General features: G+C 37.8%; 1 protein-coding gene across 6 annotated transcripts; it reads left to right on the top strand.

Annotated features, from left to right (window-relative positions):
• The first annotated feature begins 606 nt into the window (after positions 1–606).
• On the top strand, positions 607–25,851 carry LOC127797171 (serine/threonine protein phosphatase 2A regulatory subunit B''beta). Of its 6 annotated transcripts, XR_008022143.1 has the most exons (14): positions 607–1,203; positions 4,245–4,487; positions 4,614–4,719; positions 4,823–4,922; positions 9,726–9,831; positions 10,026–10,116; positions 20,747–20,888; positions 21,840–21,987; positions 22,122–22,231; positions 22,557–22,713; positions 23,944–24,069; positions 24,163–24,313; positions 24,831–24,879; positions 24,993–25,575. XR_008022143.1 is itself a non-coding variant. In XM_052329782.1 (13 exons), the coding sequence occupies exons 1-12, from the start codon at positions 1,054–1,056 to the stop codon at positions 24,301–24,303; spliced, it is 1,620 nt and encodes a 539-aa protein (XP_052185742.1). In that variant the 5' UTR covers positions 607–1,053; the 3' UTR covers positions 24,304–24,313; positions 24,831–25,575. The 6 variants fall into 6 exon arrangements, 5 of the variants coding, with proteins under 5 accessions (XP_052185742.1, XP_052185743.1, XP_052185740.1 ...); XM_052329782.1 differs by having other exon boundaries at positions 24,831–25,575; XM_052329783.1 differs by lacking the exons at positions 24,831–24,879; positions 24,993–25,575 and adding an exon at positions 24,678–24,824.
• Positions 25,852–26,456: the final 605 nt, after the last annotated feature.

Here is a 26,456-nt window from a genome sequence, read left to right as displayed (position 1 = left end):
TTGTAGATTAACAAGAACATACCTTGACTCTTGATTGAGCTAATTTATATAAATGAATGAGAGGTCTTCCTGCATGCATATTTGCATCACGCGTTGTATGATGATAGGACTGATTATTTGGTGTCGACGAGACTCCCTAATAGCGGTATGGTGTCGACAAGACCTTTATTAAATGAGGATGAGATCTAGAGTGAGCATGAGAGAGCCAAACGTGTGGCGATAATGATGCTGTTACAAACTAGTGCAAGGCTAAAATCGAGTCAAGGTTGGGTCGAGATTGAACCGTGGGCCTAAGGCCAAGATTGGGCTATAAACCAAGGGCTGAGATTGGAACATAATGGTTCAATAGGTATAAAAAATGTAATTAAAATAACGAAAAATTCGAAAAGACAGAAAAAAATACATAGACAAAATATGGATTTGGCCAAATTGTTTTTGTTTGAGAAGTTTTATTGCAATATAACTAATTTCTCTTTAATTCATTTACATTTTAATTTTCATTTATTTATATTTTATTATATTTAATTTCATTAATAAATTCCTTCCAAACAAAGCCTAATAAGTGAGAGAGAGAGGGAGAGAGAGAGAGTGAGGGAAGGAGAACGAGAAAGAAAAAGAAAGAGGGGGCCATATTTGCCTAAATCTAGTCACGCTCACAGGAGGCAACGCGTCCACAGTCTTTCACGAATTTCAGGTGCTTAATCACACACACAACCTCTGCTTCCGCCCAATCTCTCTCTCTCTCTCTCTCTCTCTCTCTCGCGTCACAAAACAAGGGATTGGAGCTTCTGATTCTCTTCAATTCCCCTCGCCACGTCCCCGTTAATTTGCTTCCACCGATCTCCAACAAATTCCAAGCCTAGGGTTTCTATCTTTCTCAAGATCTGTGCCTTTTCTTTCTCTTTTTGTTTTCCCGTTTGATATTGATATGTGTTGCCGCGAATTGGCTTTGGAATGCGGGACAAGAAGTGTTTTCAGGATCTGAAGGTGGCGTTCGATTCCTTTGGTTTTATTTGGATGAGAGATTGAGTTTGCCTCGGGTTGTGGTTGGCGATGGATGCGGATTTCAACGGGGATGTGGCGTGTCTCGACGCCGAACTGTTGCAGCTCCCGGAGGTCTCTCCTCTGGCGCTTAAATCAAACCCTGTCGTCGCCCAGAAGCTCTTTGATCAATGGCTTTCGCTTCCCGACACTGCTTCGTTGGTAAGTTTATTTTGCTGTCTACGTTTGAGTAATTTGGATTAGGTTTTAATACTGGAAAAAAACAATTGTTCACGGAAATGGTTTGTATGTTTTCGCCATCTCTATTGCGTAGTACTTTATACCCGTCCGTTGGTATATCGTGATAGGACAACGGATATTTATGTAATCATTCGGTTCTTATATCATTATTTGCGTCGCATTCTGGCCTCCCCTAAAAGGAAAAAGCAAAACTGGAAATAGAAATGAAGATGCAAAATATACGTCCTGACAATCGCAAGTTTCATGACTTGTAGTGTGTATTCATGAAAGTGATTAAATGGGATCCCCAAGGAAGCGCCAAAATTAGATTTTAGCATGGCAAAGAAGTATTTATCTGCTGAAACATATATTGAGTTTCTCTGCAGAAATATATGTCCTGGTAGCGGCATGTTTGGTTGCTTATGGTGTGCATTCATGAAAATGATTAAACTCATTGCGGAGGAAGCATGAATGTTTTGTCATAGCAAAGAAGATGTTTCTCTGCCAAATTTATGAGCCACCAAAACAAGGTGCACAAATTGGTCCTAAATACGAATGTGATCAAATTGATAACAATTATTGGGGTTTAGTTGTTCTTAAGAGAATAATTATGCTATTTCTTCCGTTATCAGTGTACAAATTCTTCCCAAACATCTAGTTGGTCCCGAACACGTAGGTTATAGCAAAATAGATAAATTAGCATTATCCTTTTAAATATCCTTCCAAATATCATCATCCAATAACTGGCAGTTAACCTTTGAATTTTGGAATTACATTGATAGTGAGAGGAAAAATTTAAACAACTTCGCTTCAAATTTTTGTTTGTTTTGAAAATGAATGAGCTTGGCTATGTTGCAGTAGCATCAGTGTTGGTGCTTTTCAACTCAGGAATTCAAACAAATGAAAGGCTGGAAGGCTGATAAAAGGCCACCCATGAAAGCATTTGAATGCTGCATCTTTTGCCTACATTTATCAAAACCAAGTAACAAGGTAACTTGGGAGCAAATGAAATCTTCAAGTGCATCGAAATTAAAACACGCCACTCAATCCAAGGAACAACTGAGAGTTATAATGGTTGTGATAGACGCTAAAACTGCAATTGCCAACAATTGAGGGGAAACGTTATTGGTAACTGAATGAAGGGGCTGTGAATTTCGAAGGGGAGGAATTGGGGGTCTATCTTCCCTATTTAAAACATTCAATTTGAACTAGATGCAACTTGATAATGGAGGCCTGTGGATTGAAATCCTTTTGTAATTTATTTGTACTTATTTTATTTTGATGATAGGAAAATTTCCCATTCTACTGTTTAGGAAATCTTCTGCAAATGCATGTTTTAAGCTTTATGCAAATGTGTATTTATGGGCTTCCCGTTGACCTAATAGAAAGATTCTAAACCGCTCACAACATTGGTGATGTTAATGCTGACTTTCTGCATTGTTGACAAGTTCTGTTGCTGCAAGATGGTATATGGGCCACAGTGATTTTTACAAAATTTACTACGGATGGTGGATCACAATTTTTGTGTTGGGCAGATACCCATGTTGTTGCCATTGCAGTTAGGGATGGCTGAATTCTGGATATAGTAATGCTGATATTTACTCATAACTCTAAAAGAAAATGGAAGTATTTGATCAGGGTTGGTGTTGGTAGTATATATAATGAATGTATTATTTGGAGCTGAAAAATGTGACATAACATTCTGCTGGAGTTTGATCCAAATGATTATCTAGTCATATATTTCTTGTTGCAACTCAAAGGATATAGGAGAGAGTATACAAAGGTTTCATTTGATAGCATGCCAGTTTGTGATGCATCTTAGCAGTGTAAATAGCAATGTTATAAATCTGAAATTTAACTAAAATTAATGTTCTTGTGCTGACATCATTTTGAGTTGCCATAAAATGTCAAGTTTTATTGAACTTCTCTTATTAATGGATGATAGCCGTCCGGAATCTGCTTATGGTGTTTGAATTTTTTCACTATTCTTTGTTATTCCTTCTGCATTGGGTTCAGTCCCAGTCCCATCTTTGGCTATTTTGTCTGTTTTATTTATCTATCCAAAAGGAAAACCCTTCACTAGTTGTATGTCCTTTATGATTCCTTATAAAAAAATAAATAAATGTCGTAGGCAAGAAAATTTGGAAACCCTATGAGCTTGCCAGTGTGAAACTAGAACTGCCTAGTGTGTGCATTGGTTTCACTTGCAATGGGAAGGCAAAGGGCCCATTTGATCACAGTTTCGAAACCAAAAGATATATCATAAGAATATGTTTAGTGAATTGGTTGTGGAGACTGTTATCAAGATAGCTGTCTTGTTCTAGGAAATGAAAAATTGTTTCTTTGATTGCCTGTACTTGTAGAAATCACTCCTTAAGAAGACATAAAAATTTCAACAAAAACAGCAGCATTCTTTTCCAAGTTTTCATATTTTGGTACTAAAACAATGAAGACAAAATTATTGAGTCCAAGTGAATGGGCCCTTATACTTGGTTCATTTTCTGTTGCATTTCCCGTTTGGCCAATGCACACATACATAATATTTGACAACTGTTGTTCAGCCAGTATATTTGAAGCGATCTATGAACTTGTCATCATGAAACTAAAATTCCAAGTTGTATGAGCTGGTTTCACTTGCAATGGGAAGGAATAGGGTTTCTTAGTCATTGTTATGAAACTAAAAGATGTCAAGAGAGCACATTTAATGAATTGGTTACAGACGTTTTTAGTAGAATATTTGTCATGTTAGGGAATGGAATAGTTTCTTTCATTAAGAATCATTTATCCCTTAGAAAAATAGATGAAAACATCATTCTTTTCAAAATTTTCATCATTTAGGTACTATACAATGGAAACACAGATATGGACTGTTGCATTTCCTTCTTGGCCAATATATATATATATATATTAATGTGTAGTTTGCCCAATACATTGAAGCAGCCTATTTCCTTTTTTTTTTCTTTTTCTTTTTTGCTAAGTAAACATATTGAAGCACCTATTGCAAATTTACTTTCAATGTACAGGTGAGATCATTGCTCAACAATGCAAAGACAGGGGCTCCCTTAAATGCTCCTGGAACATCTTCAAGCCCAAATGCTGCTTCAAGTAATTCATTGCCCTCCATGTTTCCAGCTGGTAGCACGCCTCCACTTTCTCCTAGAAGCTCATCTGGTTCTCCTCGGGTTGCGAAACAGCGAGTGGGCCCATCTACTTTAGGTTCTCCTCTAAAAGTAGTGAGTGAAGCAGTAAAAGAGTTGATACCCCAGGTTAGTATCTGGTGTTTATTTTTGTCATATCTGCTTGAAACTTGTCTTCTCTAGTTGTTTTATTGCTAGCTTCTAGACATGATGGTGTTTTGGCTTGTTATGATTATATGCCTGCAACTTTTGCAGTTCTACTTTCAAAATGGCCGTCCGCCTCCAAATGAACTGAAAGAAAGATGCTTGTTTGGAACCAATCAATTTTTTTATGGTCACACAGATGGAATACAAATCCATGGTGATATATATTTTCCTTAATGTTGTTTTTAATGAAATTCATGTACTCGTTTCATTTTACTCCTTGGGGATGCCATTTATCTGTATGCTTTATTGGATGCCAGAATTTAAACAAGTTACAAAGGAAATCTGCAAGCTCCCATCATTCTTCTCCACTGCATTATTCAAAAAGATTGACAGCGATGGTAAAGGAGTTGTCACTAGGTACGCAACGTTCTTTTTCGAAAAAAAAGCTGCATAAAATACCCTAGTTTCTTAACATGATTTATGCTATAAATTTGCTCAAGGATAAAAATTGTGTTTGTGTGGAAATGGAATTATTTATGAAATGATCCAGAAGTGTTAAAGGAAACTGAGGGAAATGTTTGGAAATAGAAACTAGTGGATGTGTAAATAATTATATAAGCTCAATACTTGAATGCGTTTGAGTTCTATATGTATCTTTTAATAAAAGTCACAAAGAAACAATCTGCAAGTAAATTCAATGCACGTTAAATTAATATCATATAAAAATTCCCATATACACAAATATTTACAATTCTCAATATGTACAAGTTTCCAACTGAATTAAAAAATAAGGAATTATAAATGCATGAATAATTAAGATAATAATACTAAAGAAACAGGAAAGAGGTTCAAAAAATTGAGAGTTTCTTTGTGCCAACATGGTTATTTATTTATTTTTTGGTGAATAAGGTGGAATAAAGGGTAACTAAAACCTCAAAATTTAATGTTTACATGTTTACTTATAAATGGGGTTATCAAAAGATGATAATACTCACACTAAAAATATATTTACTTATAAAATGTTTCTTTAGCATTAAGATAAATAATACTAAAGAAACATGAAGGAGCTCCAAAAAACTGAGAGTTTCTTTGTGCCAACATGATTATATATTTATATTTTGGTGAATAAGGTCGAATAAAGGTTAGTCAAAACTAAAACCTCATAATAAAATGTAAAAGAAAAAGAAAAAGTGACTTATTCGTTTCCATTTTTTATTTAATTTATATCCATTTCTAATTTTTAAGTTTTTATAATAAGTATACATTTTTTTTTTGTTTCTCAAAAGAACAAAATTAGATTTTTCTTTATCAAATATTTTATTTTAAGGAACAAGATGACCTTTTCTGATGCTTGTGCGTGGTCTTGAAATAACCCATTATTTTTGTTGAGTTTTATGTTATTTTAGAAATTTTGAAATTTTTCTAGGTTGAAAACGGTTCAATAGTTTAAATGGAAACAAAATAAAGTTTGGTAGTATTGAAAATTCTTGCATTATGAAGTTTGTTGAATTTATCAATGTCAATATTTTGAATGTTTTTAACCTTATAAAAAGCGCATATATGTGATGATTTTGATACTTCAAATGCAACAATTAGGAGCACGTGGTGGGACACCACATTTCGTGGTCATTTACACATATATATATATATCTTTTTGTAAGGGAATACAACATATATATGAATCATCCAACCTAGAGCATATGAGTCGAGAAAAGAAACAGTTACAAAATTAAGCAAGCTTATGAATTCTATGAGATAATGAGAATGAAGATTCTGAAAACTTGCCATGAGCAGAAGTAACAATTTTATCAGTCTCTTAGTTGTTACATTGTCTCTACATCCCCAAATATATTTTATACACCAATCTCTTTAAACACCACAAATGTAGCAACATTGCCATCTTACTTTGTTCACGCAGCATACTTGACTCACTCTCATAAATTGGGAGAAAAGATAGACATTACATGTTGGACAGAAAATGGAAAGTAGCAAATATGAATATTTGGCCCCAAGCCTCCCAGTGAAAAGAGAAGATGGTTCATAAATTGTCTTGTTCTGTGCATGTTTAAGAAGCACAGCTACCAACAATGACTCCAATACTACAGGGCTTGGGGAGATGTAGAAGCTCAAAAGCTTCACTTACTGTCTCTGACTCCTTATCATGTATGGGTCCTAAATGAAACCTTCCTCAGTTATTGTCCTGTACTTTAGGACCAGACCACTTTTTATCCACAACAATAGCAAAGCTCTGGGAAACTTATAGTAAAGGGGAATCCCTGTGGCACAGGCCATGCCAGAGTTTCTATCTGTACTTTTACATTCTGAAAATTCAATAAGCAAGAAAAGTTGCTCAAATGTTCGTAGTTCTTTTCCATACACTTCCTAGAAGGCTTTCTGTTTACTTCCTCGAGGTCCATTTCCTACCTATACTACTAAATTTACAATGAACAACCCTCTTTCAGAGGCTCCCTCATAAGAATATCTCTGCAAAAGTTCAATTTGGAAACCTTGGATACAGGATGCCCCCCATCATTCCTCAATCCTCAAAAGAATATCTGTAAACAGTGTGATCAGAAAAGCAATAATACCAATGCTCATAGCCATCCCTCCCAAGCTATAATACCAGATGCTCGCATGGGACATGCATTTTTTACTTATCTCGAGAACCTCGTGCAGCATGTGTGCATATTTGTATTTATATATTTTATGCATAAAATTATGTGGTTTCATGCAATGGTTGATAACTTATGTGAATAGTAACTAATTATTTATTTATCCTACTTTTGTAAGTTGTAAAATAATGGGGAGAAAAGGCTAATGCCTTTCTAAGACCTTTTTTTTGGCTTGGTAAAAAAAGATTAAAGAAGGGGTTAGAGAGGTAGATAACAGTTAAAGTATACAGATCAATGGACATAAAAAATATGAAATTTGAACCAAAAAAACGCCATTTTTTGCCTTATTTTCTAAACTACAAGGGATGGCCCATTTTCAAGTTGTTTTGCTTCTTATTCTTTGTTTGTTTTTCAATCATCTCTCCCTCCCTCCTCTGAATAGAACTGTGGAAGACTCTGTTCAATCAGGTTTTTCTTTCTTTTCTTTTTACCTCAATCAATTCCTTGTCTCTTTGATAAGTTCTTTGATGAACTTTATATATTTTAAGCTTTTAAACCTTTTTTCAGTGATTCCAAGGTCCTATGTGAGGCTGATATATGTCCAACTGGGAAACATGATGTGCCACTCGTGCTTGGTGCTTGTTATAAAAAAAATGAGAAGATAGAATGTGTTGTGGTGATGTCCTATGTGCACTTGACTGATATATGGCCTATAGTATTTTTAGGGAAAAGGCAAGAGGTAATATTTGACTTTTTGTTATGAAAATTTATTTGCACAGCAACATTTTGTTCTCTAAATTAAAATTTGTGTTCTCCAAAGTTGTTTGCACTTTTAAAAATATTTTTTATAATATTTATTTATTTTGTTTGGAATCGGCATAGTTAATTGGACCACAGCTTGCGCCAGTTAAGCAAATTCTGGTTCTTGTCCTTGCATTCAGTTATGTATTGGATCCATCTGCTTTTAAATTCAGTTACACTGGGACATGGCTTACCATGTATGTATACAATATAGTTAAAAGTTTTCTCCCCTCTTCCCCTAGAGTAGTAATGCTTCAATGTAAGGATGAGCATTTCTAATTCCTGCTTCAGTTTTGTGAAGCAGTGAGGTAAGGCAAGCAATATTTCTTCAACAGTAGTGCAAAGCAACATAATATTAGAGTTTTGGTAAGTTGGAGCATGTTGGGACTTCAGTTTCTTAAGGGTGTACCTTTGGTACTTCATTTTTTGGATGAAAAGATGCCCCTTTTTCTCTCTTCTTTTGCTAGTTCTACACTTTTATAAAGTTTTAGGAGGTTGGTTATTTTCTGGTAGTTTATGCTATATATTATAATTCCTCTGGCTCTTTATTTTATGAAAATTTGTCAAAAAAAGCTTACTTTGGCTTGCCCAACTGTGTTGTGACAATATTCAACACTCTTACTGGGTGATTTGTGTTTGATGTGCATACTCACCGATTAAGAAGAGCTGGTGAAATTTGCTATGAGACTGATTTTGTGCTTGTTTAGCATCTATGCATGCGACCTTGTAGTTAGCAAAGTGAATCTTGTACAGCACCATGATGAGCTGGTGAAATTTGCTATGAGACTGATTTTGTGCTTGTTTAGCATCTATGCATGCGACCTTGTAGTTAGCAAAGTGAATCTTGTACAGCACCATGATGAGGAGAAAATCTGGAAGTTTAGTGCCAGACTAGTGTTCTTCCAAAAGTTTCAATTTATATACCTGCTGAAAGCTGAGGATGGATGGTAAAGATTATTGAGGACTTGTTAATTCTTCCAAATGTTAGGTTTCTGCCATCTGATTTCATGAATAACACAGGTATTAGTCTTAGTACGCATACATTGCAAATATGGAAGATATGAATAGAAGGTTACAGTAATATAAGTCATTTGTTGTAGGGGAGCCTGGATACCTTCCAAATTGAGAGCATTGAATGATCTGAAATAACACTTTCTTTTTGCAAAATATGTACAAATTTGATGCATTTGGAAATGTAGGAGGAGCTGGTTTAGTTGTCGAGTTTTAATAATATAATGCAATCTTATTGGGTTTTATACTGTTGACAGTGTCTACAACCATGTTGTAGCTTTATTTCCACAACCAATTTAAAAGAAACATTGATAGTTCTCTTCTCTTTTTAGAATGTGCTGTTTTTGCCCTCTTTAAACATTTTAATTTACATCTGGTATGGTTGTCTTACATGGGACCCTTGGAGGGCAACATGGCATACATAGTTTCAGGAGATGCCCAAAACTTTACCTTTTGATGGGTCTAATATTTTTTTTTCTTAAATGGTTAACTGCTGTAATTGACGCCCTTCATTTTAGACAGTACATTGTGTGCATATTGCCTTGCTGTTCAGAATTCGTTTTGCTCATGGTGACTGGAAATTTTATTTCATTTTTAATATCCTCTATTATGGGTATTGTTCTGGTGTTGCAGAATATAGAGGTCCATTCAACCTATGGAACTTGATAAGATGTGCTTGAAAAAGAAAGTACTACTGATTTGTCCAATCCTTCTTTAAATTGCTAAATGCCATATGTGACGTTGGTCTCTACAGGTGGATGTGCCTTTTCTTATTTTTATAACTATGTGCTTGTAGGGATGCTTTTGTTGGTTACTGGGTGCATGGCAACATGTTGACAAAGGATGTAGCAACACAGATATTTACTATCCTAAAGAAGCCAGATCTAAAATACCTCACTCAGGTGTTTTACTTTTATTTTCCTCCTCTCAAAATTTATGATGCACTTCAAGTCTAGGTCTTTTGTAGATATGTTATGCATGACTTATCTCGTGTCAGTGGTTACAATGCTTTTCAGAAAAGATTGATTTGCCTTGTTAGATCTGCAGCTTTTATACCGATTTTCTTTTCTCTGAATATTTATGTACTTGACTGTAGGAAGACTTTAAACCACTGCTCCGAGAACTTTTGGCTACTCATCCAGGGTTGGAGTTCCTGCAGAGCACACCTGAATTTCAAGAGAGATATGGTATGTCACCAATCAATTTGTAGATTTTGATTATGGCCGCCTCAATTTGGAGGTGGTTTTTATTTGATCAACTGGAAAACAGTGTTGGTCATTTTGTTTGCTCCGTAGTTCTTATGAGTTTCTGACTTACTGTATTTTAAAGATATACTATCTATACAGGAAAATGTTGCAAACTTCATGTTTGTTACCTCAACCAAAAGGCAAGAAAAACAGAAGTAAAAGACAGAATTGTTTGTGTTAGCGGAAACTGATACGGTTGAATGCACAGATGATTTATCTTCTTCGTAGCTGAACATTAACCGTTTAACGGAATAATTTTAGTAATGCAGAATAAGAAAAGAAACTCCACATTTCACGAGCTGAATAGTGGAGAATCTACTTTTTGGCCAAATTGTATCAAGGGGCAACATATGTCAGTGATAGTAAATGCAAGGGAACCCTGCTTTGGATTTCCATTTCATGTTTCACAACGAGACTAGCAAACCTGAAAATTTTAAGTTAAGTGCAGCCTTAATTTTTTGTTGGCCTGACCAGTTCATTAATCTCCTCTAAAAGAATATGCTTATCTAAGATTGGAAAAAAGGTATCTCATCTGTACATAGTTTTTATAACAAAAATTTGTATAAGATCCCTTCTTGAATCTTATTGACATGGAGTTCCCAGAATGGATTTTTTTTTTAAATGTTTTTAAAATCATGTTTATTTGCTCAAGGAAATATACCAAAGGACTAGTGATGTAGATCAAGAGTCTTAAGTATTTTAAGATGTTATTTGTTTAGGAACTTGGAAGCATTAGTTGCGTATCCAAGTTGTACAAGTTGATTTCATGATATCAACTATGTGATGGAACGTGACCATATCAATTACCTTATTCATTGCCATTGTCACAACCCAAGGGCACCACTGTAATTAGTAGTTTGGTATGATCGTAATTAGGAGTTTGGTATGATGGTAATTAGGACCCAAGCTGCACATGGCCACTTGGGTACTTATAGCAAAGAGTTAGTTATTTAGAAGAACTCTCTAGATTGTAATCGAGCACCCTATAAATAAAAGCTATCTCGGGAGGATGGGGATTATGTGAGGATTATTCCATAGATCTTTTCCCTCACTTCCTTCTACAAATCTCTCTCTCCTTCTCCTTCCTGAATTCTCTTGGTTCTTCTCTCCCACCAATTCTGTTTTCTCTTCCTCAATTTTGGAAGAGTCCATTGTCAAATCTTGGATCTGACAATTGGTATTAGAGCCGGTGATTTGGTCAAAGCATTGTGTCATGGCTAAAGGCACCATGGCGAAACAAGTGGAATTCAAATTGGATGCCATCGAAGTTGGGATGCGCTAGAATTAGGAACAAGTGGATGACTGCCTAGAGACTGAAGCTGGGGATTCGACAGGCTCAAGAAGAGATCAGCTGGAGCCGATCAGAGAATGCGGCCAATTTGGATTGAACGGTGAATGGAATTAGGGAGGAATTCACTGGATTGGGCCAACAGTTGAGTGTTGCCTTGAGCATGTTTGCTCGGCAGCCCAATGCTAGCCTACCAATGGATTTTCCTCCCAGGGCAGGGCTTCATCGGCACCAATTTTGACGACGCCAAGGAATTGGCCAAGGGCCAATGATCAGATAGAAGCAAGGGATAGGATGGAGATAGAGGAGGAGAATTTAATTCGAGGAGTTGGGGGAACTCACTCCACACCCCCAAGCCCGCGCGCGGATGGACATTCCCACGTTTGAAAGAGATGGCCTAGATGGTGGATTAGGCGGTGCAAGCGAGTATTCTATGAGTATATGGTGGCAGAAAGAGAGAAGGTTGATATGGCTGCAACCTACCCCGATGATGTGGCTGACACGTGGTTTCAGAATTGGTGCCGAGGCAGGGTGGAGTGGAGTTGGCCAGAGTTTGTAAATGGCTTATGTACTCGATTTGAAGAAAGGATCAGAACTGATATTATAGAAGAATTCAACAAGTTGAAGTAGAAGGGAACCGTAGAGGAATACTAGGTGAGATTCGAGGAGCTCAGATCCCTATTATCCTTGTCACACCCCTCTCTAGACGAAGCTTATTTTGTGTCTAGCTTCATTAGTGGGTTGGATAATTAGATCTGCCCCATAGTGAAGATGCTATACCCAACATCAGTTGGGCAGGCAGCAAAGCAAGCTCACCTTCATGAGATGGCCTTGGAGGCATTTGCAAGAAAACATAGGTTATCCCCTAAGGGAAACCGGTAGGAGAATTCTTGTGGTAGCCATGGGGTAATGATTAAGGGAAGCAACCAATCTTGGCAGATGAGTGGTTCGACAGTGAGAAATCAATCAGCCCCACCCCCAGTTAAGGCCTTAACCATGGATAAAAAAAGGCAATTGGAGCTCTGTTTTCGTTGTGGTGAGAAATTTGGTCTAGGGCATCAGTGTAAGAGAATGTTGCTCATGATGGAGTGTCACAACCCTAGGGTTAGTTAGGGTTGTGATAGGAATGGAGAGAAGAAATCAGAATTGTAGGAGGGGGAAAATCAGTAGAAGAGGGAGAGATATTGAGAGAAAGGGGGAGAACTTGAGGGAGATTGGAGAGAGTCTTAGGGAGAAATGAGAATTAAGAATTCATTCAAATCAAGCATATCCTCTCCTCTTACAATTAGCCTTTTTATAGGCATAGTAGTTAGTTAACTAATAACAACATCCATGTGCTCTAACAACTTGTAAAAATATCCTAACAAACCATTGTAACCTTATTACAATGATATCCTTCTATTATTCCTTGGGTCATGACAATTCCCCCCTCCTTGAGAGAGTTCTTGTCCCCAAGAACTTACAGCAACTATTCATTGCTTTTCATCCAATACCCACTTTTTCAATCCGTTTCATTCTTCTTGCTTGCTTGCATCTTTTAGGCCTCTTCTTCTTCGTTCTTAGGTTTCCAAGATCCATCCCAAGCATATACTTTGGCCTAGAGCTTCAATTGAAGAAATCTGATCAAGTTCAAGTTCGATGCCCCCACCTTTTGCAATAGTTGGCTGACCAAAATCGGTTTCCCTTTCCAATACAAGGATGGATAACGAATCTATAGCCATAGCTGCCTTTACTGTGTTCCCATTCAACCCATGGCCAATCTCTATTGCAAAAATATCAACATCATCCTAGAAATATAGTGATGAAGAGTTGTAGACTTGCCTTGGGTGCTCAGACCAATGCTGTCTGTGAGCATTGGAATTAGGGGTTGCTATGATTTCAATCCTCGATTTATAAGCTTCCATCTCTTGTAAAGTGTGATCTTTACAGATCTCCTCATTCAATCTACTTTCATGTTCTGAATCCTTAGTTACCATTGATAAATTGGCTTTGATTCCAGCAACAACTTCCTTAATATTGATTGATTTTTCAGTTGGTTCCTCTTGATTCCATGCAAGTAATCCAGCAGCTTCTTTTTCCCCGTCTTTGTTGAGATATTTCTCTACATGCACTTCTCCTTCAAAAGGATTCGTGGGCTCCTTTTGATCTGCTATCCTATCAACCTGATCAATATAATTTTCCTTGAGATTATGCTTTTCACCACCAAAATTACTCTCAATATTGCAGCCATCTTTCTGGTCACTGCTGCCTTCGTCAAAATGTTTCTTTTTCTGCCCAAAGTCTAGAGTAGGCAGTGAATCGATCATTCGTAATCTTGTCTCCTCCTTCGGCTGCTCCACTCTAAGGAATTCCTCCTTGTTAAAACTTCCGTGATAATCATCAAAATATTCTACTGAAAAGTTGTAATGATACTTCTTAATAAGTATAATCGTGAACTCTTGTAGCTTCTCGCGGAACATACAACCAAATTCCTCGCACTCTTCATCAATCCCACTTCTTTTTTCCTTGTTCCTGTGGCTGATCTCCTTCTCAAAATCCTTTCCCTATGTTTGATGTTTCTAGTCAACTGAAAATGCAGCCTTCTTTGGCTGCCATAGAGGCTCCATTCCAACTGAAAATGAAGCATTCTGCTTCATGTATGTACTGCCGCCCCTAATTTCACGAGTAGGATACCCCATTGAAAATGCAGCATTGGTCCGCTGCAATTAAGGCTGCTCTCTTGCTTGAAAATTAGCAACTGAAAAGGCAGCATCATTCGGCTGCAATTGAGACCTCATCTCTTTTTGATATCTGCTTCACAACAAGCACCTAGGATAAACGATTGCCTCTTAACCCTCAATAGTCTTCAATTTCTCAGCAAGATAAGCCACCTGTCTTCCAATTCAATGCTTATGTCAGTAGTCACCAAAGAAACTACTGTAAACTCACCTATGTCGGCCTCAATTAGCAAAATAATTAGACTCCTGATCCTCTTCACTTCATTTATCAGAATTCCGTTTCTGTCACCTTCATAAATCAGCTGGCGTAGCTTCAACAGATCTAATAAGAGAGTTCGCCCAGCTTGCCAGAAATCACGACCAATAATCGTTGGCCTGTTCCACCAGTTTCTACAAGTCGCTTCTAAAGATTAAACAGAAATTCAGATTGGCTAACCTGCTTCGCCTTCGTTGTTCGAACAACCACGTCGGCAACAATATCCCAAGAACCGATCTTAATCCTCTTAGCTCAATCGCCGTCCAAGTCCTCCTCCCAAACTCCGAGCCTAATTGCTGTCCGGCAGACACCTTCCAAATTAGATCGGAAGCTCAATTTATCTGTTGTCACCCAATCACCGTCCATTGGCTTGGTCTCGTAATTTATCGGAATTTCGCTGGGATTTGCTTCGCGTTCCCTTTTCAGCCTCAAATAGCAGCCAATGCTCCACCCCTGTGCTTCAGAATCAATTTTCGAGGGTCACCGTAGTGACTGTGGATCAGACGCTAAGAATTTCCAAACTCCAGTGGGTTGCTCGTCTTCAAGTCTGGTCTAGATTAATGGAGTCTTTGCCGCGATCCAATCCTCCTACTTCTCCTTCGCGTCTTCATTGGAAGTTGCTGCTTCTTGAATCGCCTTCAAGCGACACAAAATTATCGTCAGAAGCATTGGGCCTGCTCCTATCCCAAAAATTGAACTGAAATTTGGATCAGCCGTCCCGTTACAGTCAGGAGAATAAGTTCGCTTTGTGATGCCTTTCGATTGGGACCGTGAGGTGATCAGAAATCACTTGACCTTGCTTCTCTCTCAATTCTTCCTCGTTTGACAAGGTTTATTCACTGAATCCGTTTGAACTGGTTGCGACAGCCTTCCTCACCCCTGTCGTCAACTCCAGCGGAGCTCCTGCAACCTGTCTTCCGCTTTAGTCGCACGTGCCTAGGCCATATGCTTCACCTTCGATGAACTAACGCTCGCCTTGGATAGTCGCAACACTCCCAAGTCCAAATCGCGAGCGTTGTCTGTTTGCAACGCTTCGCCTCACCCAGAATCGCTTCTCACCATCTGGGTTGGGCTTGCTTGCTCGTCTAGAAGTTCCAATCAACTGGAATCAAATCCACACGTCGCTGAAATCTGCCTTACCGCAATCGCCGAGGAAAATTGCTCACCACAGTAGTCGCCTTCAATTGGAATCAAATCCACAACCAAGGATTGACTGCTTTGATACCATTTGTCACAACCCTAGGGTTAGTTAGGGTTGTGATAGGAATGGAGAGAAGAAATCAGAATTGTAGGATAGGGAAAATTAGTAAAAAGAGGGAGAGATATTGAGTGAAAGGGGGAGAACTTGAGGGAGATTGGAGAGAGTCTTAGGGAGAAATGAGAATTAAGAATTCATTCAAATCAAGCATATCCTCTTCTCTTACAATTTGCCTTTTTATAGGCATAGTAGCTAGTTAACTAATTTCTAACAGTATCCTAACAACACCCATGTGCTCTAACAACTTGTAAAAATATTCTAACAAACCATTGCAACCTTATTACAATGATGTCCTTCTATTATTCCTTGGGTCATGACATGGAGGGCTAAGGAGAAGAGGAAGAAGTGGGAATTGAGGAAGGGGAAGAGCAGGAAGGGCAGGTTGATGGGAAGGTGGGGGAGATATCAATGCATGCCCTACAAGGCTGTGCCTTGGGCAAGGTACTGAAGGTAAAAGGAACTGTTAACCTTAGGACTCTTAGATCATACCCTTAGGAGAGAAAACCCTCACATAAACCCTCTCAAACACTCTCGGATGTAGTGTAAATGTAAGAGCAAAAAAACATGAACAACAGAAAAGAAAATAACATAATTGAAAAGATCAAACCAAACAGCATTAGGCGCAGATTTATCCTGGTTCGGAATGCTTTTGGCAATCCCACATCCAGCCTTCAAACACCCACCAAGAGCAACCTTTTATTAGGATGAAACTGATCAGTACAAAGCCCAAGCCTTCTCTCAATCCTATCGCTCAAGTACAACCCTTGTTCACTCTAAGAAAACTCAAGAACACAATACACATGCCTCACTTTCTCTAGAACAAAGAATACTCACAATAGTAACCGAGAACTTGACAAGAGAGAAGAGAGATTAGACTGTTGCCTTGCCCTCTTATTTATAGAGGAGGCAGACACACTTAGGCAACTAACTAACTTAGGGAAATTACATATTAACCCCAACAAAATGTACTAATTACACTTAACCCCTAGTCGCCTAATTTCTTTAGCCGAGACTACTCCTTCATGCTCCTTTCGGTTCTGCTATCTTCTAGGACAAAACTCGAGGCAAACTTCAACAGGAACTGTAGGGAAAGAGGAAGCTGGTGGTACTCATTGACATTAGCAGTACCCATAGCTTCTTAGATGAAGAAACGGCCACTGCCTTGCAATTCACATTGCAGGAGACTCCCCCACTATCTATTTTGATTGTTAATGGGAGTAGAATGATGAGTCAATATAAATGTAAGTGGTTCAAGTGGATGATGAGTGGTCAGGTATTTTCAGTTGACTTGAGGATTCTTAGATCAGGGGGATGCCACATCGTGCTAGGGGTGGATTGGATGTGAACAATAAGCCCCCTAGTGTTTGACTCCAACACTTTGGAAGTTGCCTTTGACATGGGAGGACAAAAGATCACTCTTGTGGGTTTTATAGAAATAGGGGAGTGTAAGGCAATGTCAGGGAAGAGGCTGCAAAAACTCCTAGAACAGGGAGGTGTCACATACCTAGGGTTCAACCTAGGTTTAGGATATAATTGGAAGGAATTGGGGAAGATAGATAAGAAGAAATGGGAGGGAATTAGAGAAGAACACAGAGAGAGTGAGGGGGGGAATTGAGAGAGTTTGAAAATAAGATTTCATTCAATAATATGGTTGTCTTTTGAAACAGATTGGATCAGCCTTATATACTGATTTGGTTGTTAGGTTTAGCACCTAGGGCTGCCAATTATTTAAATCAATACAACTGGAGGTTGTTACAATATAATGAAAAGAAATTCCTCTATTATCTAATTACTACTATGTCCTTGGGTCATGATAGAAGGGACATCTATTGGATAACTGCACTCCCTATATGCCATAGAGACAGAAATGGACCAGGGGAAGGATGATCTTACTGCCAATTTCAGACACTTGAAGGGATGGAAGTCCATTCTCTGGGCATCAGTACTAGCCACCACTCAGGTACACTCTTGTGATCCAATTCACTTACTGTTGATGGAGTTTGAGGATGTATTTGCCAACCCATCAACCCTACCCCCACACTGGTTCCTTGCTCACTCTATTCACCTTAAGCCTAACAATGAACCGATTAACCTAAAAGCCTATCAGTACTTTCCTATACAAAAAGCTGAAATTGAGAAATTGGTTAAAGATATGTTGGCTAAATCCCTCATCCAACCTAGCCAAAACCCGTTTGCTTCCCCGGTCCCTCCTAGTAAAAAAGAAGGATGGATTGTGGAGGTTTTGTGTGGATTACAGCCAGTTGAACTCTATAACCATGAAGAATAATCCCAATACCCATTATAGAGGACTTGCTTTATGAACTTACAAAGGCCTCCATTTTTTCCAAATTAGACTTCACCTCAGGGTATTATCAGATTAGGATGAACCCTAATGATTGTCTCAAAACAGCCTTTTGAACCCACCAAGGACACTATGAGTTGTTGGTAATGCCATTTAGACTCACTAATGCCCCTGTAACCTTCCAAGCACTAATGAACCATATCTTTGCTCCTTATCTTAGAAAATTTGTGGTGGTATTCTTTGATGATATCTTGGTTAATAGCCTTAACCTAGACCAACACTTAAGCCGCCTTAGAAAGGCATTTGAAATCCTCAACGTCCATCAACTCTTTGTGAAAAGGTCCAAGTGCACCTTTGTAGAAACTAGAGTGGAATATTTGGGCCATATTATCTTGTGTCAAGGGCTGAGCACTGACCTTTAGAAGGTTGCAACCATGGAACAATGGCCTAAACCTAAGACCCTTAAGGAGTTGAGAGGGTTTCTAGGTCTCACAGGCTATTAAGTGAGATTTATTAAGGGGTATGGGGTGATAAACATGCCATTTACTAATATGTTGAAGAAGAATAGCTTTCAATGGGGAGCTGAAGTAGAGGAGGCTTTTGAGACACTTAAGAGAGCCATGACTCAAGCCTCTCTTTTGGCTCTCCCAGATTTTTCTAAGGAATTCATCTTGGAAACGGATGCATGTGACACAGGGATAAGGGCTGTGCTGATTCAGGAGGGCAGACCCGTGGCCTACATGAGCTAAGCCCTAGCCCCAAGGCACCCATTCCCTATCATACTGGCTGTTATGCACTACACCCCAACTGAATCCTCAGCTGATCAGTACTTACAAGCAAGACAAGAGGCACTACAAGTCATTACAAGGGAATTGACTATGGCCCAACACAGAATGAAATAGATGGCTGACAAACACTGCATGGATAGGACTTTTGAGGTAGGAGAGGAGGTCTACTTGAAGGTTAAGAGGTTTCAGCAACAACTATTCAGCAAAGGTCCTATATCTAAAATCGGCCCAAAATACTATGGATTGTTTAGAATCACTGCCAAGGTAGGGCCAGTGGCCTACAGACTACAACTTCCCAAGGGGGTGGGGTTGCACCCTGTGTTCCATGTATCTCTTAAAGAAGGCAGTGGGAACAACTGAGGCAGGTCAGTGGGGAGGTTCCTAAATTGGACAAAAGGGTGATCTACAAGAATTTCATTCCTCTCACCAAAGTCTTGGTGTAGTGGACACACTTGCACCCCGACAACACCACATGGGGGTATCTGCCAGATCTACTCCAGCAATATCCCTGGGTGACTAAGCTTCTTTGATTTCTTAGGGACAAGAAATGATTCAAGGGGAGGGGGGTTGTCACAGCCCAAGGGAACCACTGTAATTAGTAGCTTGGTATGATTGTAATTAGGAGTTCAGTATGATGGTAATTAGGACCCAAGCTGCCCATGGCCATATGGGTACTAATAGCAAAGAGTTCGTAACTTAGAAGAACTCTCTAGATTGTAACTGAGCAGCCTATAAATAAGAGCTATCTCGAGAGGATAGGGATCATGTGAGGATTATTCTACAGATCTTTTCCCTCTCTTCCTTCTACAAATTGCTCTCTCTCTCTCTCTCTCGGTTCTTCTCTCCCATCAATTCTCTCTTCTCTTCCTCAATTCCGGAAGAGTCCACTGTCAGATCTCAGATCTGACAGCCATCTCATGAAACATTTCCATACAAAGGTAGTGTTGGAACTTTAGCCCATCATTTCCTCACTGGAGAGTTGTGTTAGGAAGGGCGTCTCGTGTAAAATTTTGCCACATTTGTTCTTTTGCATGGATTTGTATTGTCAATATGATGTGATTTTTGGATGTCAATTGACATTATGAATGCCATGCTGCCGCTTACCTTAACTTGGATAGGATAATTGCTGCTGCTGATGATAATTATCTAAGAATTGCTGGGTCTCATTTCATTTCGATAGTCTAAGAATGTCTGGGTGCCTCTTGATTTATGAAAGGAGTTCTGTTCAGCTTTTAGACATGCAATAGTCAAAACTTTTTAGAAGGAAATAATTCTGAAGGTGATCTTTGTCATGTACACAAACAGAGTGTAGCATTGAAAGTAGGGAACTATGGGCGCTAATGATGTCATATTAATTGATAGAATCGTTTTTGAAAGAATTCAGTTACAAACCTCCATTCAGAAGAACCATGAATCCTGAACAATGGGCAATAATAGACAAGAATGACATCTTGATGGATAATTATCTGTATTGAAGATGTGTTATATGCTTGGTTTTGCGTAAGCTCTCTACTATTGCCCCTAATAAATAAATAAACAAAAGCTTTCATTTCGTCATCACATATTCTAATAAATATTTGTGAAATCTAGCTTTATTAGAAGGCAAGGGACTTCTCCTGTTCTGTTTCTTTTATCTTTTATTTTTCTTTGGGATTTGCTACTGGCCTTGGATTTCTATTATCTGTCTGTATCCCCCTTTGAGTATGCATTTAGCACGTGATGTCTGTGGTTATGGTGTTTCCATCCCAGTTTGAGTTGGACTCTTTGGTTTCCCATTGTATTTTAATCAGATGCTAGTTGGGGGAAAAGTGTTCCATACTCTTTAGTGTAAGCTTGGCAGACTTTGTTGGTTTTAATTGTTTTTTAATTGAGTCAGTAAGAGTACATATTTTTGTTCTGCCATTAAAGATGGCATATTCTTTTGATGCATCTTTGACATTTGATTTATTTCAACTGGCCAGCTGAAACTGTAATATACAGAATTTTTTACTACATGAATAGATCGGGTAATGGCCAGCTTACCTTCAGGGAGCTGAAGCGTGGAGATCTAATTGCTGCAATGCAACATGCAGATGAAGAGGAAGACATCAACAAAGTTTTAAGGTAGTTACATTGACTGAAATTGTCACAACTGTTTTTCAAAAGGGGGGGGGGGGGGGGGGGGGTGGGGGGGTCACTTTTGCAATTTAATATTTTAGGGTACATTATTGTTTACTAAAAACTATTCACCACCCTTATGAAAATTGCTCACATTGGAGCAACCAAGAATTGTTAAGTAAATGTCGTCATGCTGCATATGCTATTTAACTGTGCAACAATGTTCAAATCAAATATTTATAAAAAATACCTGTCAAGAACTCTATAGGAAGGAAAGGTCAAAAAGTGTCTACATGGTAGATCATATTTTGGCAAACATGTTAGTTTTAACTCTTTAACATGATTAAGAAATGCTCCACTAAGGTCAATGAATATTACTAACTGAAAAAGAGGGTCAATGAATATCAGAAACTCATAAACAAAAGGTTTAAAGGACCAATTGGACAAGGGAGTCTTCCATGTAAAATTAAATATACGATTCTGGAAGTAGTAAAGACTAAAAAACACCAATAGTATTAATTGAATAGATATCTATGATAAGAAAGAAGGAAAACAGATCATGTTTCATCTCTCTATTTCTCATTTTGCCTTTCACTTCCTCACATTCTTTAATGTATTTAAGAATATTCTTTTGGTCTTAAATATTGTTTTAACAAGAAAGGAAAATAAAAATAATAATACTTACATTGCTAGTAGTTGTTGTGGAAACAATTTATTGTTTTGATATGCTTTGTCAAGTTTCAATGTTTTTCAACATGTCTATGTGGAAACAAGAATTTTGCTTTTCCAGTTACATTCGATGTTGGTCCCTTAGGAAATAAAGATGTTTTTGGCTGCTTCAACAGAAATGAGAATTTTGTTCCTTAACATATATGTAATTTTCATCTCCATACCTGCTTCTGGATTTATTTTCTAAAATGATTCTTGGTCCCTTTTCTATTGTATGTTTCTCTACAGATATTTCTCTTATGAACACTTCTATGTGATATACTGCAAGTTTTGGGAGCTGGATACTGATCATGATTTCTTGATTGACAAAGAGAACCTTATTAGATATGGTAACCATGCTCTTACCTACAGGATTGTTGACAGAATATTTTCTGAGGTTTGTATCATTGATATATTGCTTTTGTGTTCTGACTAAATGACCTTATTCAAAATTAAATTTTCTGATCAATGTTTCATGTAATCCTTAAACTTTTTCTTTCCCTTTTGTAACACTTAAAAATATCATTTCAGGTTGCAAGAAAGTTTACCAGTAAGGTTGAGGGCAAGATGGGTTATGAGGATTTTGTTTACTTCATACTTGCCGAAGAGGATAAATCATCCGAGCCTAGTCTTGAGTACTGGTATGTTTCATACTACATGAGGTTGTGGGGATGTCATAGCACCATTTGAATACAGTGTACAGTTATCATAGCACCATTTATTCTGATTGTTGATTAATTAGTAGAAAGTGTGTTTGTTTGGATAAAACTTCATATGAAATCTGATGCAGTGTGAGAAAATAAAAAAAGGCAATCTCCAGCCAGTTGTCCCTGTTATGGCTGTGTTGAATTTAGTTAGAGATGATGAGATCATTATCATGCCACTGGAAGATTGATTAATTCATGTTAGAAACCATGCAAAACCTATTGGTTAATGTACTACGTGATATTAAGCTTTCATAATCAGGTTCAAGTGCATAGATTTGGATGGAAATGGGATTTTGACAAGGAATGAGATGCAGTTCTTTTATGAGGAGCAGCTGCACCGTATGGAATGCATGGCCCAAGAGCCTGTGCTCTTTGAGGATATTTTGTGCCAGATAGTGGACATGATTGGACCAGAGGTTATCTTCATTCTCTTATTACTTGGTTCTTTTCTCTTCAACAATGACTTGGGTCTCCATTTCTAGTGTTCAAGGTGTTTTTTAGTGAAGTTTTCAAGATGGCTTCTAGGACCCATTGAAATTATTGTTGTGGCAAATTTTAAAATACATATTTTGTACAGTAAGTTTCTTATATCCAGTCATGGGATGCTACATTGTCTACTTTTCCATTTACAGAAAGTGTTTTTTTTCCCCTGGGGTGAGGGGCAAGGGGTATGATTAATATTCTACTGTACTATAGATACAAGATTTTATTTGTTTTGTTTTGCGCTTATGTTATTCTGTTTGTCGTTTTTTTTTTATGGTGATGGTGTCTGTGAGTGTTGGGTTTGGAGGGGTCTTTTTGGCTCATACCTTGACTTTTCCCTATGCTGGGGGTTGTTTCATTTATTTTTTTAAATTGCACTGCAGGCTTTCCTTGTTTCACTGGAAAATAAATTTTTCTAAAAAAAGAAAATTTTTCCTTGGGAAATATGTTTAGGTAAATAATTAGTTTTCTTTCTTTTGCATTTCTTTGGCAATGACTATGAAGACAAATCTTCACTCTTAAATTTCATGATTGAAATATAAGAGTATAATCTTATACATCTTTATCTGGAATTAATCTTTTAGATTATATGTAATGATGAAAGAGAAAGATACGAAATAGAGTGGAAAACACACATGAACTAAAAACATGATAGATAAAGATCCATTAAGATAGTAAGAGTTTGACAAAGATTTGTATTCTCCCTTTTTAACATTCAAATACCTTTTCTTTTAAATCTTTTGATCATGGAAAAGATTTTTCAGATCAAAATGTGGGGTGTTACTTTTGAAGATTTTTGTACTTCAAATATTTTTTTTCCAAGTTTTCAAATTTACATCCCAAACAATCGGTCATAATTCGGTTTTATCCTGAAAATTATTTGTTTCCTGCATTCTCAGGTAAAACAGAGACTTAGATCCATGCATCTTTAAGTAATCTCAGCTATTATTGAAACTATGATGATGGTGAAACTCTGCTATTACTGAATGTCAACCGTCCTTTTGATCATCATGGGGGCCCCATCATATTGAAACCCGTATCACCTGTCTGATTATTACAAAGCATTTTGTCATCTTTAGTATAACTTTCAAGTTTCCTGGTTACAGGCTGAAAGTAATGAATAGTATCACTGAAAGTTGGGCACTGTGCTTTCTTGCTTGCAGAATGAGAGCTATTTTACACTTCGGGACTTGAAAGGCAGTAAACTTTCTGGAAGTGTTTTCAATATCCTTTTCAATCTTAACAAGTTTATGGCCTTTGAAACTCGTGACCCCTTTCTAATTCGTCAGGTATGCTAGAAAATTTTTATGCATACTTAAGTGGTCAGAATAAATTTAGAAGAACTGGTCCTGGTAACTATGATAGTGATGTATTATGAACAGGAGCGGGAGAATCCAAACTTGACGGAGTGGGATCGTTTTGCCCATAGGGAATATATTAGGCTTTCAATGGAAGAAGATGCAGAAGATGCCTCCAATGGAAGTGGAGATGTTTGGGATGAATCACTTGAGGCCCCCTTTTGAGTTCTAGTTGGTAAGTTGCTAAACTGAGGCTTTAACAGACTTGTGTTGTCTATATAAATTTAATTGTGAGCATTCTTTTTATAATTTGTTTAATATTATGTGCGAAATATGAAGATGACAGACTTCACTTCCTTATTACTATTTAAACTTCATTGGGCTACATGGTGCGTATGTGGCATATATCCATTTATCGGAATCCACTGATAAGTTATCATCATTACAAATGCAAAGTATCTACTAACCAAATGCTTAAAAAGATCCAGCATTGCTATGTTTTACACCAAACATCCTATATAAGAAAGCACTAATAAACTAGTGGTTTGAATCTCTTTACATGTGTTGTACATGTAGGTAATGATGTGTTGTACATGTAGGTAATGACGTTTGATTCAGGTGGGTCCTCCGTGGGCCCACTACACTTGTCTTGATTTTGGAGTGGTTTTGGCTGTGCATGTATTGCTATCATTCCTTTGTAATGATGCAAATGATCCTTGGTCAAGCTTTTCATTACCTCTTTCAACCTACAGCAGATGGAGGTGCAGCTGTGGAGAATTATATTAATCCTACCTACTGAAGGTTGGTATGGTTGTAGTAGATTTAGAGAGCCTTCAGCATTGGCAGGTAGATTAGCTATGGCTTCTTTGGATGTTTTGGCCCCCCATCTAAGGTGGCTTTCTTTGCCTGATCAGCTGGCAAGACCATCGTAAGAGAGGGAAGTGCAGTGGTTATTACCTTTCTTTCATTGCCTCTGTGATAGAGCTTCATTGAATGATGTGCTACTCTGTAGAGAAGGAATTGCCCTGGGATGCTCAAGGTGTTGAGAAGCTGCCCTGTTATGTGTATTTCTGGTATATGTGGAGGGAGAGGCACATGAGGATCTTCTCTGATAAGGGGGTTCCCATGCACTATTTGATAGACAATTCATGTTTATTTATTTTTTTTCCTGGTGGATTGTTTTCCTCTTTCTCTAGTATCTTCTGTTGAAATTTTGGGATTGTAGTCTTGGTTGAGGTGTAAGGTTTCTGTGCTTTGTTAATGTTCCTTTCACTTAAATTTTACTTCCTGAAACACAAAAGAATGAACAAAGAAATAATGCAAAATAGAGAAATTGTAGATTAGTAAATGCAGTTTGAAACTAATAAATGAAGTGTTACATGGCTAACATTGCTCAATAAATGACATGTTACATGAATAACACGGTTAAGACATTCATACCAAGACGTATGTCTACCTGGACTAGGGAAATGTTTATCTAAACTCATTTGGTAATTCTTGAATCTTGTGTTAGTGATTGCAGATGTTTGTTGAGATGCAAGCAGTCTCATGTCAGCTGGTCAATAGATGAGGCTAATCATTTTACTGGATTGGTTATTGAAATGTGCTGGCAAGCTTTGAAACAGACCAGAAAAACTTCTGAGGTTCGCTCAATGAAGTTTCAGTTTGATCTGGCAGAGTCCTCTGGCCAAACAGAAGTCTTCAAAGTGCTGTATCACAGCAGCAGCATCTAATTAGAATACTGATTTTTTTTCCGCGGGGGGGGGGGGGAGTTTGGGGGAAATGGGGGTGGGGTAATGGTGATAGTTTGATAAATCTGAAACAGTTGACAAACAGTTGACAGTAACTGTTAGCACCTTTCATTTACCTTACATGTAAGATGTAATTTTGCTATCTTTTCAAGTGTTATCTGGGATTTATTCAGGATCTGATTCCTCTGAACCTTACATGTAAGATGTAATTTTTGTTATCTTTTCAAGAGTTAACTTGGATTGTTTAGTATCTGATTCCTCTGAATGGGGCTCAATGTACCGATGATGGGTTGCTGTCTGTTAACTGTTATATTGTTTGGTTCATGACGTCATTCAGGTTTTCCTTTTTCTTCCTTTCCCTTTATTCTTTTAGCAATTCAGGCATCGAATGGTAGCTTGCGTTGGATTTACTCGTGAATTTTCTGTTTGTCGACAGTGTTAATCACCTTTATCAATATTATGATTAGCAGTTTTTCTGTATTTTAGAGGCCAATGGCAACTCCAACAAGCTCCAAGAGGGATACAATGGCTACTTGTCTTTCCCATTGCTTCCGGTTCTCTTTTTCCTCTTTGCACATCTGTTTCTTCTTCCTTCCTTGCTCCCATTGTGACTAATATCCGTGCTCT

Source organism: Diospyros lotus, chromosome 3 (assembly GCF_014633365.1).
Source record: "Diospyros lotus cultivar Yz01 chromosome 3, ASM1463336v1, whole genome shotgun sequence".
Taxonomy (NCBI): domain Eukaryota; kingdom Viridiplantae; phylum Streptophyta; class Magnoliopsida; order Ericales; family Ebenaceae; genus Diospyros; species Diospyros lotus.
This window is presented reverse-complemented; position numbering and strand designations above follow the sequence as displayed.

Excerpts from the sequence above, each read along its gene's own strand:
- LOC127797171 (XM_052329780.1), top strand. The coding sequence starts at position 1,054 with ATGGATGCGGATTTCAACGGGGATGTGGCGTGTCTCGACGCCGAACTG. Across the intron at positions 4,720-4,822 it reads AGATGGAATACAAATCCATG|AATTTAAACAAGTTACAAAG; the intron begins GTGATATATATT and ends ATTGGATGCCAG. Across the intron at positions 9,832-10,025 it reads ATCTAAAATACCTCACTCAG|GAAGACTTTAAACCACTGCT; the intron begins GTGTTTTACTTT and ends ACTTGACTGTAG.